General features: G+C 41.4%; 1 protein-coding gene across 2 annotated transcripts in view; it reads right to left on the reverse strand.

The window, feature by feature from the left end:
* The window catches only part of LOC102055325 (glypican-5-like), a 390,460-nt gene that overhangs the window by 247,463 nt on the left and 125,764 nt on the right, over positions 1-17,233 (reverse strand). The window contains exons 4-6 of one of the 2 annotated variants that reach the window (XM_055723937.1): positions 14,053-14,183; positions 9,156-9,215; positions 7,116-7,241 (exon numbers count right to left, since the gene is read on the reverse strand). In XM_055723937.1, the coding sequence (XP_055579912.1) occupies positions 7,116-7,241; positions 9,156-9,215; positions 14,053-14,183 (317 nt within the window). The remainder of the gene's footprint in view (positions 1-7,115; positions 7,242-9,155; positions 9,216-14,052; positions 14,184-17,233) is intronic. The other variant, XM_055723939.1, reaches the window with a different exon arrangement.

Below are 17,233 nucleotides of genomic sequence, written 5' to 3' on the forward strand. Positions count from 1 at the left end.
TTTGCTTTTGGGTGGGAAAAAATAATCACCTGAAGTGAAGAATCTCTGAAGCAGCTAGCAATCCTGTCACTCACTCATCCCACCCCAAAAAAAAAAAAAAAAAAACACCCAACAAAAATCAACAACAAAATAAACCCAAACAAAAAAAACCCCAAAACCACAAAACCCAAAAACCAAGACAAAAACCAACCCAATAAAAAAACACCCACCAAACCAAAAAAAAATGAACAAACCAACCTCCTAAAGCAACATCCCTTTCTTTAACCTCCTAATATGTAGAAACCGTCATGTTCCACAGTTAGAAATCAAGTAGCAGTAATTCTTAAAACAAACTGAGCATCTACAGTGCAATTGTGACTTGTAAAATGTCTCACTGACCTAGAAGCGTCACCACTCTTTGCTTAGAAAAAGTCATGTAACATCATGCACATCATGGTCATGATTCAGATTTGCTTCTTCCCAGGAAAAAATTCTCTTTCAAACTTTTGAAAGCTTTCTTTTTCACAGTCAACCTGAAGGCTGACACTGTCCTAATAGGTGCTGTTTGTTTGTTTGTAAATGGAAAATATAGTATCAAAAGCAGCCAAGAGCCTGGCCTCAGGTTTCCACCCACAGCCACATCAGTACCTGCTGTGATCTCCTCAGGCTTCGCACACCTAGCAGAGGCAGGCTGGCTCAGAATTAATTCGTCAGAAAGCCACAAAGCCAGCCAGCCAGCCTAGCCTGAGAGCTGTGAAGCACTACATCACCTCACTGTTGGGGCAGTGTGCTACCAGAAATTGTCACCATAGGCTGCTGCACCAAAAGGGTGCGTTGATAGAACTTTTTAACAAACTACATACATACTACTTACAACTTCTAAGTACTTATTATTTGGGGAAGTTAAAACTTTCAGATCCCAGGCTTCAAATGCTGGTGTCCAGGTGACGCCAGGTGTGTCTACATTATCACATGAAGTTCTGATCAGGTTTATACTTTTCAATTAAGCCCAGGTGTCACCATTTTCACACTCCAGTTTATACTGCAGAGCCATCTCAGAACCAGATTCTTTTTCAACAAAGGACGCACTTCAAGGATGGCTAGTGGCGTTCAGTTCCCAGGAATGGGCTAGCCTGAATTAAAACCCCCGAAGTACAGATAGTGTGAGCACTGGGCTATCAGCACCATCCCTTCCTCTGAAGGTCCGTGCCTATCGTACGCTGGCCACAGAGCCGAAAAGTATATTTCAGCACCCGAGTAAAAGGGGCTTTATTGCACAGATCCCAGACAGCCACCTCTGCTATTAACAAAACCAGTCACTTAATTTTCTTCTTCATTACTGGCTCATGTTTTGCTACTGTGAGACTCAAGCTGGTTTTTGCTTACCGCAGCATCACAGCAGAGATGGTGCGATTTTAGAGTACATCAAAGTAATTGTAAGTGCCCATTCCTTTAAAGGGAAAAGATGTGATGTGGCAGCAGTGATCTTACTGTTCTCGCAAGCATCGGCCAGCCTCTAAATTTCAACTCAAAATGACACCACTTCCTTATAGGAGCAGCATAAGAGGTTTTGGTGTCTGTTCCTCAGTGGGACGGTCCCCATGTACAACCGGCTGCACTCAGCACAAGTCACGAGCAGACCTCTCAACTTTCAAAAATCCTGCAAGACAGGTTGTTCATGTAGCAGGAGTCTCTTTGAAATGGTCACGCTAAAGGCTCGCGTCCATGTCTGTGATGATAACTGGGGAACACATCTTTAGGAGCTGCCCTGAGAATGCCCCTTTCTAGCAGACCCTGGGGGATGCAGAGCAGTGCTGCAACGTCGCCTTTGCCCAGGATTAAGCCCGGACATACAAAGGAGGAGGCTGTCACTGACATCTGAAAAGCAAGCGCTGGGGCTGCTGAACATGCCCTGAGCAACTTCCACACTCCAGCCTTGAAGCCTGAGCAGCGCGCACTGCGGTCGATAGTTTGCAGATTGCAGTCAGCGCCTTTCTGAAAACTAATGCCATGCCAAAAGTGGGGGAGCATATGCAGTGCCTACAGTTGGCTGTAATAGATGCCAGCTACACTCACAATGTTACCATCCTTCTACACACAGATTACTGCTTGTCTATTTATTATTTACGATTGTTTCATCTGTCTTGACATATAAACTGCAAGAGGTAAGTAGGCAGACAGATATGGAAAGAGCGAATGATTATCCAACTTTATCCAACTTTACTGCAGCACTCACAACCCACTGCTACTGTTCCTTTAAAGTGCTATTTCCAAACCAGGATTATCAGGATTATTCACCCATTGTACACAGGCATACCCCCACAGCCGGGCAGTGAGACCACGTCTCCTTTTCCCTTCTCTAGCGGCAGAAAGAGCAGTCTCTGATAAGGCTGCTCCACTGCAGCTAAGGCTTCACAAAAAAAGAGACTTCATAAAAAGGAGTTCTAAAGGGAATCCACATTTTGTGCAAAGATGCAAATCTGATATCAACAGAAAAACTCAAGATGAGCTTTTGGGAAAGTCCTTGGGTGCTGCATTGCACTAATCTGCCAATTTTGAGGCTGAGACCTGAGACAGCAAATCCCGTTTAGCTGCCACAGCCAGGAAGAACAGAGAGAAGTGATTCAATGCCAGCATTTATTTATCTTGGTTGAAGAGAGAGTCCTGAGGAGAGAAAGGTTTCTGCAGTTTAGCCCCTACAGAAACCAAATCCATGGGAGCAGCTGCCTAAGAGTGACCAGAGGAAATCTTTCATCGAAACTTTTGCCTCAGCTTTTAGAGGAAGGGACTTGGATGTGACACCTGGTTGCTTCATATCTGCTCAGATAGTAATTTTATAATTTGCTCTTCTAGGAGATGAATTCACTCACTAATTCATTCATTTTTTTAAACATCCAAACATCTTGAGGCAAGAAGTTTCACAGCTTAACCAAAAGTTTAGCAAAGGAGTATCTACTTCTGTTGTCAAGCCATCACTTACTAAGATGCCCCTTGTTCTTGTAATGAAAGAGACAGTGAACAGCAAATCCCTATTCAGCATTCAACACACACAATTTTTATAGGGCACTATCACATTTCCCTTCTCTCTTTCCTGTAACAGGCTGGAGTGCCTGTCATTCCACATACAGGATCCATTTCATGCCCTGGATCCCCCTCCTTGTTGCTCGCCCTGTACATTTGCAGTTGTATTCTATCTTCCCGAGCCTGGGGGACAGCAGAACAGCAGGTGCCATGTGCCTGAAGCACTGAAAGCCACCTCAGCGCACACCATTCTGTATGTAACATCAGCATTATTCTTCTTAGGTGAATCACTTTACATTTGCCTGTGGTGAACTTCATATGCTCTTTTATTGCCTAGTCAGTCCATGCCATGAGTCCCTCCCACAATTAACCACAGCTGACCCTTGTCTTTTCTAACCAGGATAACTTGGTATGATCAGCACATCCTGTCACCTCAGTATTCACTCCCCTTCACAGGTCTTTTTATGACATGAACAGCACAGGTTCCAGCACAAACCCCCATGCACTGCCACTGCTGTCCTCCTTCCACTGCAACTTAGGAGCATCTATTACCTACCCTTTACCTTCATCTCTACCAGCCCTGTGTGAAGGACCTTAACAAATACCTATCAGAAATCCAGGCAGACTATAGCTATCTGCCCTGTCTACAAGCTTGTTATCTCCCTCTAAAGACTGTCAGAGCATGTTGATTCCTTTCCCTAGATACCATGTTCATATCTTAATAGTTTCTATAGGTTTTGCTTTACATACCAACTTCACTGGCCACACCTTTCTGAAATCCTTATTTTGCTAAAAATATAACGTTATCTTCACATTTCACATCTTTCCATCGTCTATTATTGGAGCACTCAAGGAAAATACACCATCACATGAATAATTCAGCTATTTAATCCTCTGGTCCTTCTAGAGTTCTTAGGTGAATGGTGTCTGGTCCTGGCAGTGCATCATGGTTCATGCTGTCAGTTTCTCCTGCAATCTCTTCTACCGACACGGTATTGAGAAAATCATCTGACGCCCTGCCAGGAAAGAAAGGTTCCAGCACAGAAACTTCTCCAAGCTTGCTTCACTTTGCAAAATATTTTTCCAGTTTTTCTGCTCTAGCCTCATCTCTGAACATTGTTTGTATACTCAGACCTTTGTTAGCCTCGCAGACTATTTGTTACATGAAGTCTTGTTCCAGGAACAAGTTGCTCAAGAGTAATTAAGAGAAAAACAGTACTGCTGGTGCAAGTATTTGTAATGTCTTCAAAAAGGCCCTGCACTGACACCAGAGGATTCCTAGCAAAGCCACGTTTTGCTGCTCATCTGAAGAGCAGGTCAGAAACGTACACTCAAACGGGTGGAAAAAACCTGTGTCTTTCTATGCTGTATTTACCAGCAGCTCAAGTCTCAAGTGTTGTCTTTTTTTTTTTTTTCCCCTGCTAGTGCATTGATTTAAACATGATAAAACCCAATCCAGAGAATTACACTAAAATAAAAAAGTACGACAAGAATCCTGTTTATCAGATCCTCCGACAGACCTTGAGTGCCCTCTCTCCTAACTGCATGCACAATCCCCATTTCTGAATGATAATTTCGTATTGTTTCAGGCTGCGTTTGTGTGTTAAATTGGTTTTAAAGGTTGAGTTTGTTTTTCCTGAAGAGCTTGAATGCCAATTAGCATTCAGCGTAAATATCACTCAGCTTTCAAACAGCATTATGAAATGCAAGAAGCATCAAGGAAACAGGAACTGCAGCTTTTGCCAGTTCTGCAGCCTGAGTAACCTTAAACTCAGGTTCACAAGAGATCCACCAGATCAACTGGGGTGATCTATTTTCTGATACAGAGTTAAGAATAAGGCTCTATTTTGAGTTCAGAGCTGTTTACTACTGCTGATACTTAAACTTCCAGTCTCCTGGGAAAGAAGAAAGAACAAAGAGAAATGCATCTTCAGGCATCACCAGGACAGGTTTATTTCTCCTGTGGGGACAACTGGTGACAAGTACAGCCTACAAAACAGATGGAAAGGAGTAAAATTTGCCAGCAAGCAGGCACCACGTTTGTGTTGCTGTGTAGCACTGCCGGCCGTACAGGCTGCCCAGAAAGTCTCCTCCTTGTAAAGAGATCAATACTGTGACAGAACTGATAAATACACACATATTGCTGTCTCAGTAATCATGTGAACTTTTTCTATTCTAATTTGCCCATTTAATACGTTAACTACAAATATGTATTTCAGGGACTGGTGGTGGGTGTTTTGGTAGTTAGGTTTTTTCCCCTCTCTCTGTTGTTGGGGTTGTTGGGGTGTAGGTTTGGGGATTTTTTTTTCCCTTGTTTGTGTTTTTTAATTCAAGATATGAGGGGTCTTGCTAGTCTTCTCCCTACTACTTCTCCCAGCTTTCTTTTCTTTTCAAACTGAAACTTTGCCACGTCTCCAGCTCTCAGAACGATACAGACTGGCAAAGGAAAAAAACAACAGCTTTCCCCTTCATGCCTTTCTAAAACATATCTATCAGCAGTTTAAGTGGCGCTTTTTTGGTGAACAAAAATAAACGAAAAACTAAAGCTAAATTTCTGCTTAATTTTTTGTTCAGAGAGTTGATATAGGAAATGTTTTTCTTGGGGTTTTTTTGGTCAGAAAGCTGTTTGTTCTGAAAGTTAACTATGCACCCAGCAACACATTACCAGCAAAAGGGGCTCTGAAATGGAAATACTGATTAGAAACAGTGATATCCTCCCCACTCTCCATAACTTTTACCATAAAAACATCAGTCAGTATTGCGATCACTATACATTAATATTTAGAATAACTGCATTGTTGCCAAAATCTTCAAATATATGCTTCTACAATTCATTTGTAATGCCAATGTATGTTGAATTATTAAACTTTTAAGTACTCTTTGAATATGTTAGACATGTATTTATCTCTGAATATCTCAGAGGTAATTAAGCTGAAGTTATTTACACATGAGAAATCTAAGCAGAGCTGTGTGGGAGTCAGAACTCCCTTTAATGGGACAGTCAGTAATTGTAACATCTCTCCATGTTCCACATCGGAATTATTCCATATGTTCCTACAAAACAATTTTCAATCGTGACAATCATTTTAAAGCAAGACAACAGAATGCTAGAACTTCATCTTTTAAAACTGCTACAGGCCACAAAATACACTTCAAAAAGAAACATCATGAAAGCCAATACAATCCCACGGAATGTCTCTGTTTCGACAAAAAGGCATTTTTGGAAAACATTCACTGGCAAGCTTCCAACCAACTGCAAAAACTGATGTATATTTTGACAGTAATAGTAACAGCTACAGTTGTATTCTGAATACCTCTTTTTCTCCTCAGGGCAACGTTACCTCATGTTACACAGAGCAAGAGAAATGACAGCAAGAAGTTTAGCTCGTGGAGAGTGCAAATGTTATTTTCCAGTTTGGATTCTAAAGGGTGAAGGGAAAGACTTTGATAAAATACAGAGGCAAAAAAATTAGCTGACGAACTAGAATGATCTTTTCACCCTGCAGAGCTTCTAGCTGCTCTACTGACACCGAACAGTGCATTTATTAATTGTTATTTTATAAGAATTCCTGCAGAGCATGCTTTGGTAAGGCTGTAGGGCAATTCCAAAAACAGTTTTTATTCAAAGTGTTATGTCAGAAACTCTGAAAAGAAACGGCAGGGAAATCCTTTAAAAAACGTAATGATCTGGTCACTATTTTTCTGACACTTCTGCAGGAAGAGCTACATATTTTCTAATTGTGGCTAAACACGAGGTTGAGCTCTGCACTAATGAGCCTACAAACAGCAGGCTGGAAGGGACCCCTCCAGTCAGCCGTGGAGGTACTCCTGCTAACGGAGCTTCAGAGGGTAAGAGCCCTCTACAAAGAGATGTCTAAAGTGAAAGGGACTCTACAAAGCAGCCCTTCAAGAAAGTATTCCGCTATATTTAATACAGATATGCAAAACTCAGCATTAACAACCTTTTATTTTAGCAAAGCCCTGGCTCAATTAAGCATCAAGTTCACTATGAAGGGGAATCATGATGGCAAGTGTCTCAGAATGCTCCTGGATCATCAGAAGGATATGAAGTCACTTTTTTCACCATTAGGGAAAACTTTTACTCTTAACTTTACCTTTCGACAACATCCTCTCCGTTCCAGCAGGTTGAGCTGTCTCTCATCACCAGGTCTCCATCACACAGCCTTTCTGCTATAGAGGCATAAAAGGTTCGGGATCGCTTCATGTAATTGATGAACTCTCTGTAATGCAGGAAGAACACATTTAACAACAGAACAGCAAACTCAGGGTTTAAGCCCCCTGTCAGCTTAACTCTCCACATGATTAAGAGTTTAGAACCCTTACAGAAATAAGTCGCCCAAGTTGACTGATTTCTGTTTCTAGTGTATTTCTATTTCTACGCATCATCCAGTCTTACCTAGTCCTGCGTTAATACACATTATTGCACACAAAGGGTAGCTTTAAAAAATTACATTAATACATCCCAACACAAAATTTGGAGGGGGGGGAAAAAAAAAATCTACGGCCACTGTTTCCCTATAAACAGGTTAAAAATGATGACAAAATATCACCATTAAAGGACTATGCTTTTTCTGTTACTAGAAGTGAGTATTTCACCATTTCCTGCACATGCGTGAGATGAATTAAGAACACTGACAACAGCCTCCTGGGTGGAAAAGGCTTCCTAAAGCCAACATCCCATCCCAAAACCTGCAATATGCGATAAGTACCCCACACCTGCAGCAACACTACAGAAAGTCATCTCCTTGAGATGCGGTGGGGCCGACTCCTCCCCATCACCACTACCCATGTCACATTCTTACTAGAAAGGAAACTCTCCCTCCCCATGTCTGGCAGCTCTCTCGTTAAGAGGAGGCTGTGCCCGCTGCTTTGGCGAGTAACCAGAACTCCTGGCCAGTACAAACAGCCCATTTCTGATCATGTGTGTATGGAAAAATGCCTTGTAGGCAAACGGCTGCCTTTTTTATAATCTGATTATACCTATAAAGTGTATCTTGCCGAGGTAGCCATAAAAATAAACTGTAACAAAACAAGTGTTAATTCAGCACACAATTAAAGAGTATTTCAGAATGAGAAATTACCCTGCCTCCTCCACAGCTTTGGAAGCTCCTGTTCGGTATAAGGGGTTAGAGATATTGAGAACAAGGTCAAAAACTGAGGTAGAGCTATCAGGGAGTTCTCTGCTTGTCTTGGAAGCCCCCCACCAGCCCCACTGGGAAGGCCAAAGGGCTCACTCTGGTTTTCAGGGTTTCTTCCAGGCAGGCTGTCAGGGAAGCACCAGGAAGAGGTGCCTGGGGATACAGCTGGATGGAGCTTGGCACAGAACCAGTCAGGATTTATCATTCTCTTGGGAGCAAGGTGCTTTGAACCATATCAAAGTCCACCGCTAGGTATCTATAAGGTTTAGGCAGTGGTCATCTCCCCCCATAGGTCTCTTTACGCTTTCTCAAAAGCGTTTTGCCATCCCATTTATCTCATGTATGGTGAAATCCTGCTCTAGATCAGTAAGTCACTGCAGGGTCCTAAGGAACTGCATTACCCTACCAATGCAAGAAAGCTGTTATTTTAAGCAAAGAAAAAGGCTTTTGGGGGGTTATGATCAGCACTTCTACCTCTTCACCACCGACTAAGGGACATGAGCTCTGGCTATTTATACAGTAAAGCCAGGCCCAGGCAGAAGGCCACCCACCTGGCAGAATAGCCTGAGTATCAACTAAGCAACTGTGAAAGGTGATGCAGGTGCCAAAGATTTTACGGGTTCTAAAACAGAGTATTCTTTGGAGGAGGAAAAGAGCAGCCTTTAGGAGTCTAAAGCTTGTCTTCCTCAGCTCGCCCCAAGAGGCTTAAACTCCTTTGCATTTTGAGCAGAGCAGGGCCCTGACATCTTGAAGTAGCATCTGAGCAAATGCAGAGATCTGTGTCCAACTCCTAATCCTAATGAGGGCAAATATTTACTTTTCATCGGTATAAAACTAAACACTGTCAGGCAGAAAATGTACAGTTTCCCATTGCCCTGCAGTATAAAAGCAGTAATCAAAAGTATGGCGATTCCTAGATTACAGCTGGAACAGCAGCTGACACTGCAGATGAGCTAAGTGTAGAGACAAAGTATGTCACCTTGTTTTCATTCTTACCGAGAGATTTTTTTCAAACTTCTTGATTTGTCATTCTTTGAAGCTTTCAGAGGCAGAGAACTGGAATAGGCCGGGGAGAACAAGCATCAATCAGGAGAGGTTGGGGAGTAGGGGAGAAGCAGGAATTCAGGCAAATGAGGAAAAGAAATGAGAAACAAAAGAGAAAAGTAAAAATTATTTGAAAGAAAGGTCATCAAGCACATGCATAGGATAATATAAGAAAACAAATAAGGAGGAAAATTGTCATGAGATTTTTCCAAAGCATAGATGCAATTAAAAATGTCAATGCAATATTGGAAAAAAATACACAAGTGAGATTGTTCCTCCCAATCATTTTCAAGTAAGACCACAATTACAAATGCAGCACACAGAGCAAAAAGCTGAAAATAAATTCAGTGGTACTTAAATTAACTATAACTGATACCAAATGGAAGAACTGTAAATATATGAAGCTATACAAGAAAACAATAGCAAACAGTTTAGAATGAGAACCATGGGAGGGGGATACAAATGAGTAGCATTCATTTTCTAGTACAATGAGCAATTTTCTGTCTGTTAATGAATAATGTAAATATAGATTTGTTTGCTGTTCAGTTCTGGTCAGATTTCACTAGGAAAAAAAACAACAAACCAAACAAGAGCAACTCTACAAAACAGGAGAGACGAGCTCTAAGGTTATATTGGAGAAAGAACTGTGGAAATAACCCCGTTAGTTATTTAGTGCAAATGCATTTTGTGGCACCAATATGCTGAGGTCCCTTAATTAACATCAAACATTCTATTAAAATGTATGTATTTAAATGCAATATATTTATGTTTATGTATATGTATAACTATATGTGATAAATATATGTATTTAAATGTATTTAATGTACATATATTTAAATATATGTGTTTAAATACAATAAACATTGTATTTACCATTAACATCATGACGCAATTTTCCACTTACATGATTCGATACCACGTTCTACTCTCTCTTGCACCTGTACTCTCATGTATAAAGTAATGTTAACAGCTGGATTAACACATGCCTGCAAACAGGTTCAATGCTACTTGCCAGTCCAGTTAACCCTTGCTGGAGAGAGTAAGCATCACCTTCAGCAGCTCTGAGGACACCCAGATGATGGCAGCTTTGTCTTTGTCCTTTCTGGGAGCTAATGGCAGGGGTGGCCACGGGAGAGACCTGCCCTGATCATCAGGTGAGTGTCACCTGCCATCACTGAAGCAGCGATTCCAACACAGCCAGTCAAAAAAGGAAATAAGAATTTGTAACAGGAAAAATCTGGACTTGCTGAAACTTCTGCCTTGGCCAGTCAGTCAGAAACGTTGGATTCATTTCCACAGTAAGTTAATTTACATTTGGCATTAATAATGTGTTTTGTACTAGCACTTAAATATTCATATTTTAATAATATCATGTGATGACTGACATAATAGATAGTTAATCTTAAATAAAATAGATGCCATCAACTTCAAACATTCCCAAAGAAACTCAAATCATTTTATTTTTTTTAGATGTATATAAGGACCCTAAGTTTACAGTATAACAAAGAAATCCCAACAAAATATCATTACAAAGCCTGTCTCCTCCAATGAGGAACCTAATGTCATGTTACAGTTTTATTAAAATATTTTCATATACAAATCTGTAACCAGTCTATGTTTAGTGGTTTGAAATATTTCATGCAGCAGACATGCTAAAAGGCAGGTTTTCAACTTTGCTAGGAGTCCGGACCCTGCCCAGAATAGTACTTTGTGCTGAACTCAGCAATAACATTCCAATTTACTGATTGAGATTCTGCACATGCTATGTACATTCCCTGTACCATCGTATGGTTTTAATTTTCTTGTCATCTCTATTACATATTGTAGTAACCTCCACATTAAAAAAATGACTACAGCAGCAATCCTGACAGTTTCGGTTAATCCCTGAATACGATTGTGTAATGCAAAAAAAAAAAAAAAAAAAAAAAAACAAAAACCAAAAAGGAAAAAAAAGCTGTGCTTTTCAGCTTAATCAGAGAGGAAAAGGATCATGCAACATTTATTCAAGCTTCAGCTTCTTGCACTATTGTCCCTGACACTTAGTGTTTTATAACTAGAAATATGCAGGAATGGAATCCAGAGGGAAATAAAGATGGGAAATCTCCCAGGAACCCATGAGAGTAAGAGGAGCAGAAAAGGGTTCAACAACTGCAAGAGGGGACCCAGTTGCTATGTGAATTCAGAAACCACGCAGGATCACACTGTGCAGAGCAGCAGAGGGTGAGGGCTGCCTCCCGCCAGGCTCCCAAAGGTTAACCTCAGTCCGAAGCTGTAAAGGCAAAGAGCCACAATCTTTACAGCCCCACTTTCCAACTGCACGAGCAGCCTTCACTCTACCGAGCAGCTGAAACCAGAGGTTCTCAGGCTTTTTGGAAGAGCAGCTTGGCGATACCTTTGGAGCAAACGTACATACGCAGGTATGGGCTGTTCGGCACTAGGTTCCTAAGGGCATCTCTAGGCAGGTACCACAGAAGAGATGAGAGGCCACCTTATCGTGGTGTCTCCTACAGATGTGCCAACCAGATTGATGCTTCTCTTCGAGCTCGGGGATATTTTGATTAAGGTAACGAGCCACAGGTTTTCTGTTTGCTTGGGGAGTGCTGGCTCATTCCTTCTCTTTTTCTTTCCTTATTCTAAAAGGCAGGAGTCACATTCTATATTCCCCTTAAATCAAGGATCATTTGGAAGGATGCCTACTACACAGACCAGACTCACTCAGGCCAATTCCTATGTGACCTCATACCTAAACTGACAGACAGCTGATGATATTGCTCTTCATTTTTTAAATCGCCAGAAGGAATGGCACCAAAAAAGATTCATATAATTTCTCTCATAATCTAGATCCCCTGTAGCAGTTATCTGTCACTTTAAGTGCATTTTGCACAACCCTCTGCAGGAATGATTTCACCCATCCATTATAAAATTTTAGTACCTAAAATTGCATTTTATTGATATCATATGTGATTAGATGATAGATGATGAACACCACAGCGATGTAGCCAATCACTGTGTATTTCACTCTACTGTTTCACAATCATTTCCACGAAGCAAAGTACAAGCTTCACGCCATGTGTTTTATAGGAAGTTGTGGAAAATTTAATAATATTTTCCACTTCTTACTAATTATGGCATGGCTCCATCATTCATTGTTGGTGCATAGGCTCTCCACAATACCTGTCAACACTGTATTTCAGTAATGCTAATTACGTAAGGATGCCCTTAGTTTGGGGGGTTTTGATACATTAATTTTCAGGGTGCAGACTAATTTTGGGAAACTGTCTAATTTACAACATATTAGTTTCAGTGTATTCTCATTTCCATCTACAGGTCTTACATTTTAAAAGGTCAATATCCAAATAATTCTAGATGGTTGGGAAGGGGAAGGAGCAGATCTCAGGTGAGAAAGAACTGCTGTCATGCCACTCAAGACACCAATTTGTAGCTGTTGAAGAGGTTACCCATTAATAGGCAGATAATTCTGCCTTTCTGGTTGCCAGCACGTAAATCTCAGTGAAGTCAATGAGTTATGTGGAAGGTGGCCTAGGGCTCTGCATTTTTAAAAGCATACTTCATTAATTGTACTACAACTTTTCTTTGGATTATTACTGCTGAATTTATTAATTTAATTTCCTTAATGCTCTTTTCTCTGATTTGCATGGTAAAAATTGATTAGCTCCAAGCACTAGAACAAACTGTTGTGTTTTGGTTTTAAATTACAAAGGGATAAAAATACCGCTATCACTCAAATAGCTTAGCTTGCTGCTATTACTTTTATCTTTTAAAGCAGTGTTTGTTTCATTCATGCAAGCTTAGATTATAATTAAAATAGAAATGGATAACACTCTCATCTTTACAACTCAAACTCCAGAATCCAGGCTATGGATTTTATGCTAATTTTAACATTGCTGTCTGTCATCCACGTATCCAACATACAGAGATAGACACTGAGTCCCTAAGCAGATTCGATACTGTTCTCTGATAGAGGTGCAAGCCCAGCATGATTCCACTCACTTTGCTGGTTGTTCCAGATTAATACTGGTGTTACAAAGAACAACATGTTAGCCAGAAATAAGTCACTGTGATTTTATGGTCAGTTAGCTCTGACATCTACTCATGAGTGGGACTGAAAAGACATCCTTCCCTCCCCACTTACAGTTTACAGAAAACCAATCCAGGAGCTAGGCGAGGGAAAGCAAAAGAGCGAGCAGGAGATCTGGGAGCAGCGCTACTCATGCCAGGGCCAGCGGCAGCAATTCAGCTGTCTAATGTCTCAGCTGGCACACGGCTGAAGAGCAGAAGCCAAGACAGACACAACAAGGCTACACAGAAATGCTTCTGCTCTCTCTCTGTTATGCAACAAACCCAGGAGATTGCAAGGGATCTTATTACTCCTGCCCAGCCCTGGGAAACGAGGGACTGACTGTGTGCCAGGTTAATGACTCTTTCCTTTTCACCCCTTTCTCCTTCCCACCTCTGCCCCTGGATAAGCCCAAGTCCTTGAGGACCTAAAGGGCAGTTGTCTTTTAAGTAATTTAGACTCCACTGCTGAAATTACTCAGAGTTTATTGAGGAAAAGTTTTCATCGTTTTCACTGAAAGTTTCTGGAAATAACAAACCCCTTGGGGCTAAGCAACGACATCAGGTCTGGTCGGTAAAAAGCTTTGCTGGTAGACATGTGCAAAGCAATAGCACAGGGACATCTGTGCAACTGTCAGTGGTGGCAACAGCTGGACAGCACACAGGCAGGGCGACAACTCTGGCTCTGGCTGAGACGCTACGGTGCAAGGAACCATTAACACAAATCGTGAGGCAGAGAGTTTCTTTCACAGCAGCTATTGCTTAGGGTTACCTTCTTTTATTGTTCAGACTAGTGTGAGCCATCACAAACGTCTGGGTTTCAGTCGCCTCCTTCACTGGCACTATATTGTCTGATGACAGATTCCCTTCTTGTCGTTTGGGCTGTCCACACACTTTATCAACCTGTACGAAAGGAAGGGAAAGGAAAATTGGGTTTGAATGGAGAAACTGATTTACAATTGCCCAAAGGTCTGCTTGTTCCTTGTGGTCGGTGTTTACTGCAAGAGAAGGTGTCTGGGTGAGAGAAAGAAAGGATTCTTCTTTCCAGGACCTGGAAACTTGTCCCCTGCATCAGAATGACCAAATTACAAGGCAGTGCAAGGAGCAATGCTACCTGAAAGCCAACAGTCATGGATTTGTCACTGGATACCTGGACTATAGCACGCCTAGAAACAGGCTGAAATAGCAACTGATGGAAACATTGCCAAACCAATCTATCACAATCAAAAATCATCTCTTTAGAAACATACCTGGAGTGTGAAGGTACATAGATTTTGGTGGAACATCTGCCCTGTATATAAAAAGCAGTCTATTTGGGGTTTGAAAGGGCTTGTAATCAGAAGACAGCTGAGTCTTCCAGCCTTTAACTGGACAACGGTCCCTTAAAACAAGGAAATTAGCAAAAGAATTCAGCATCAACTGAATCTTTTCAACAAATCAACAAAAATATTTTCTTGGACAAAACAGAACAAAAAGAGAAGTTCCAGGCCTTGGAATCACCAGTGCCTTGGATCCTAGGTTTGGAACATGGCTCAGCCATTTGCTCTTACTGCCCTTCGGGAAGCTTCTCATAGGGGATTTGCTACAAGACCCCGAAGAGGCAAGCTGGTGCTTATCCTCTGCACACCGTAGATCTGACACTGCTCCTGCATCCTGCTACCTTTATTTGCTGTAACAGCTTTAAGTGACAATAGTAAGACCAACTTCTTCCCTTTCTAATCCACAAATAAGTTATCTGTAATGTTTTCACCTACACTTAAATCCTCAAGCAAAGACAAAAAGAAATCCTAGTGTGGGCATGGTACTACCAGAGACCTTAATCACACAGAATCCATCATCCCACACAGCACCGATTTTGATATCCCTTCTTCAGTTTTCCATTATAACCAGGGTGAGATCGATTCTTGCTGCTCTGTGCATTTTACTGCATCTTTAAAACCCTTACTGAGTCACAACTGCCTATCTGCAGAATATTTCAGACCACAGAAGACGTCAAATCGTTTTCTCTGCCCCTTTGCACCACTATGATGTATACAATCGTGGAAGTACAGCACAATTTTCTTTACCTTTGCCCGTTTCCTCCAGGAAAGCTACTGCCATGTAAAGCTAAGACATTTTCCTGTGAAAAAAATAGGGCAATTGAATATGAAAAGTTGGCAGCTGTACAGGCAGGACACTTAACATCAACTTTAGTTGTATGAGTTACAGCCTGGTCCAGTATAACGTGCTGTGAGGAACCTAAAGCTGTAGCAAATGAATGAGAACATACTGGATCCATCCTGACATATCTCTGGCAGTCAGAGCGAGAGCTAGCTGCCTCAGTCAACACCACGCGCTGTGTATATCGTTTTGGTCTCACCAGGGACTAGCACAGCATTGTTTTAAAAGAACTTTTTGAAATAAAATAGTCTATTTCAGTCCCTTCTAAACTTCTAAGAAGAAAAAAACCCCACACAACCAAAAATACTCCACCACAACAGCAAAACTCTCTATGCAGATGAAAACATAAACCAGAAATGCTATTGGAGCCTTTTGGATCTGGACAGAGGGTTTAACACAGCTGGACCACATTCCTGCACATGATGCTTGCTCTCCTGTGCCCCGTGTTTCCCAGGTCTCCTACAGCACGCAGACCCAAATTCCCAGCATAGATTTCTGCAAAATCCATCTTAGATTACATCATGTCACTAAAGTTCACGTCGTCAAATTACATACACCTCAAGTCTAGTCACTATGGATTTAAGACAGTTTTAACCAACTAATACCAGGGAGGTTTGGGAAAGCAATGTGGTTCTTGCATACATAAGCAATGAAAACCAAGTTGTTTTGTTTTCCTGTGAGAAGTTTCAAAGAGATTTAAAATCATCATTTTTGTAGCGAATCGATAATTTAAGCACCCAAATGAAAATACTCACTTTGTTTTGATTTATATTTTTGATACCATAGAAATAAAATGACTCTTTCAGTTGCAGAAGTTTCAATATTTTCTATGCCAAACCTTAACTTTGGGGTTTTCTTTTTACCCAGTAATAACAGTTTGCTGCATATTAAACAAAGCCACAGTATTTTAAGGAAACAATATTTCTCAGTGGAAAATTTTAACCAGTTTACTCCATTGAAAACGAAGTAATTCGTTAAATGAAAGGCTAAATCACATTCACACTTTTCTGTCTTGTAGGCTTTTTAGTGCCTTTCTTCTCATTAATATCCTAAGAAACACTAGCAATGCTCCATAACTTGAACTACAGAACAAACAATTTAGTCTGAGGTGAAGATGGAAGATAAAATAATGACACAGTATTTGTAATATCAGTAGCTCTTACATGTCTCAGCTGAAGATCCAGACTGAGTTTTACTGGGAAGAAAAAAAAAAAAAGATCATGAGGCAAGTCCCTGTCAAACAGCACCTGACACTTAAAGGAACAAAAAGTGATGGGAAACTGGTGCAAAGGCACCAAGTGATTTCTGCCCATGGCAGACCCCAGCTTGCCCTGCACACAGGCAGTGCCCTGGCCCAGACCCAGCTCCAGGCTGGTCCCACCTCGGCTGCAGGAGCCCGGCCGCCCCAGCGGGACCAGGCTGGCAGCCCAGCCGCCCTCCTTGCTTCCCACTCCTTCCAGCATGAAGTTTCTTCAAAGTTAGCATGGATCATCTTCTTCATTCCCAGCCTCTTCGGGGCAGCAAGGATGCAGGATTTCAGCCCACCGCTGCTCCCGTGGTGTGTACAGGTGGTTGGAAAACTTATGTCAGTGAATGTGGGTGTACCCTACACCTCTGGATGCAAAGACCAAACTCATTCCCAAGAGACTGTCACCCATCGACCTTGAGTTATCCCTGTTTGGCACGTTTATTTCAGATTTTGGATGAATTAAACAGAAACCTGATTTTTATTTTTTTTATCTTTTTTTTTTTCCCATGTGGACTAATTTTCACATCTTACTGAAATGGGTATT

Source organism: Falco cherrug, chromosome 11 (genome assembly GCF_023634085.1).
Source record: "Falco cherrug isolate bFalChe1 chromosome 11, bFalChe1.pri, whole genome shotgun sequence".
NCBI classification, from domain to species: domain Eukaryota; kingdom Metazoa; phylum Chordata; class Aves; order Falconiformes; family Falconidae; genus Falco; species Falco cherrug.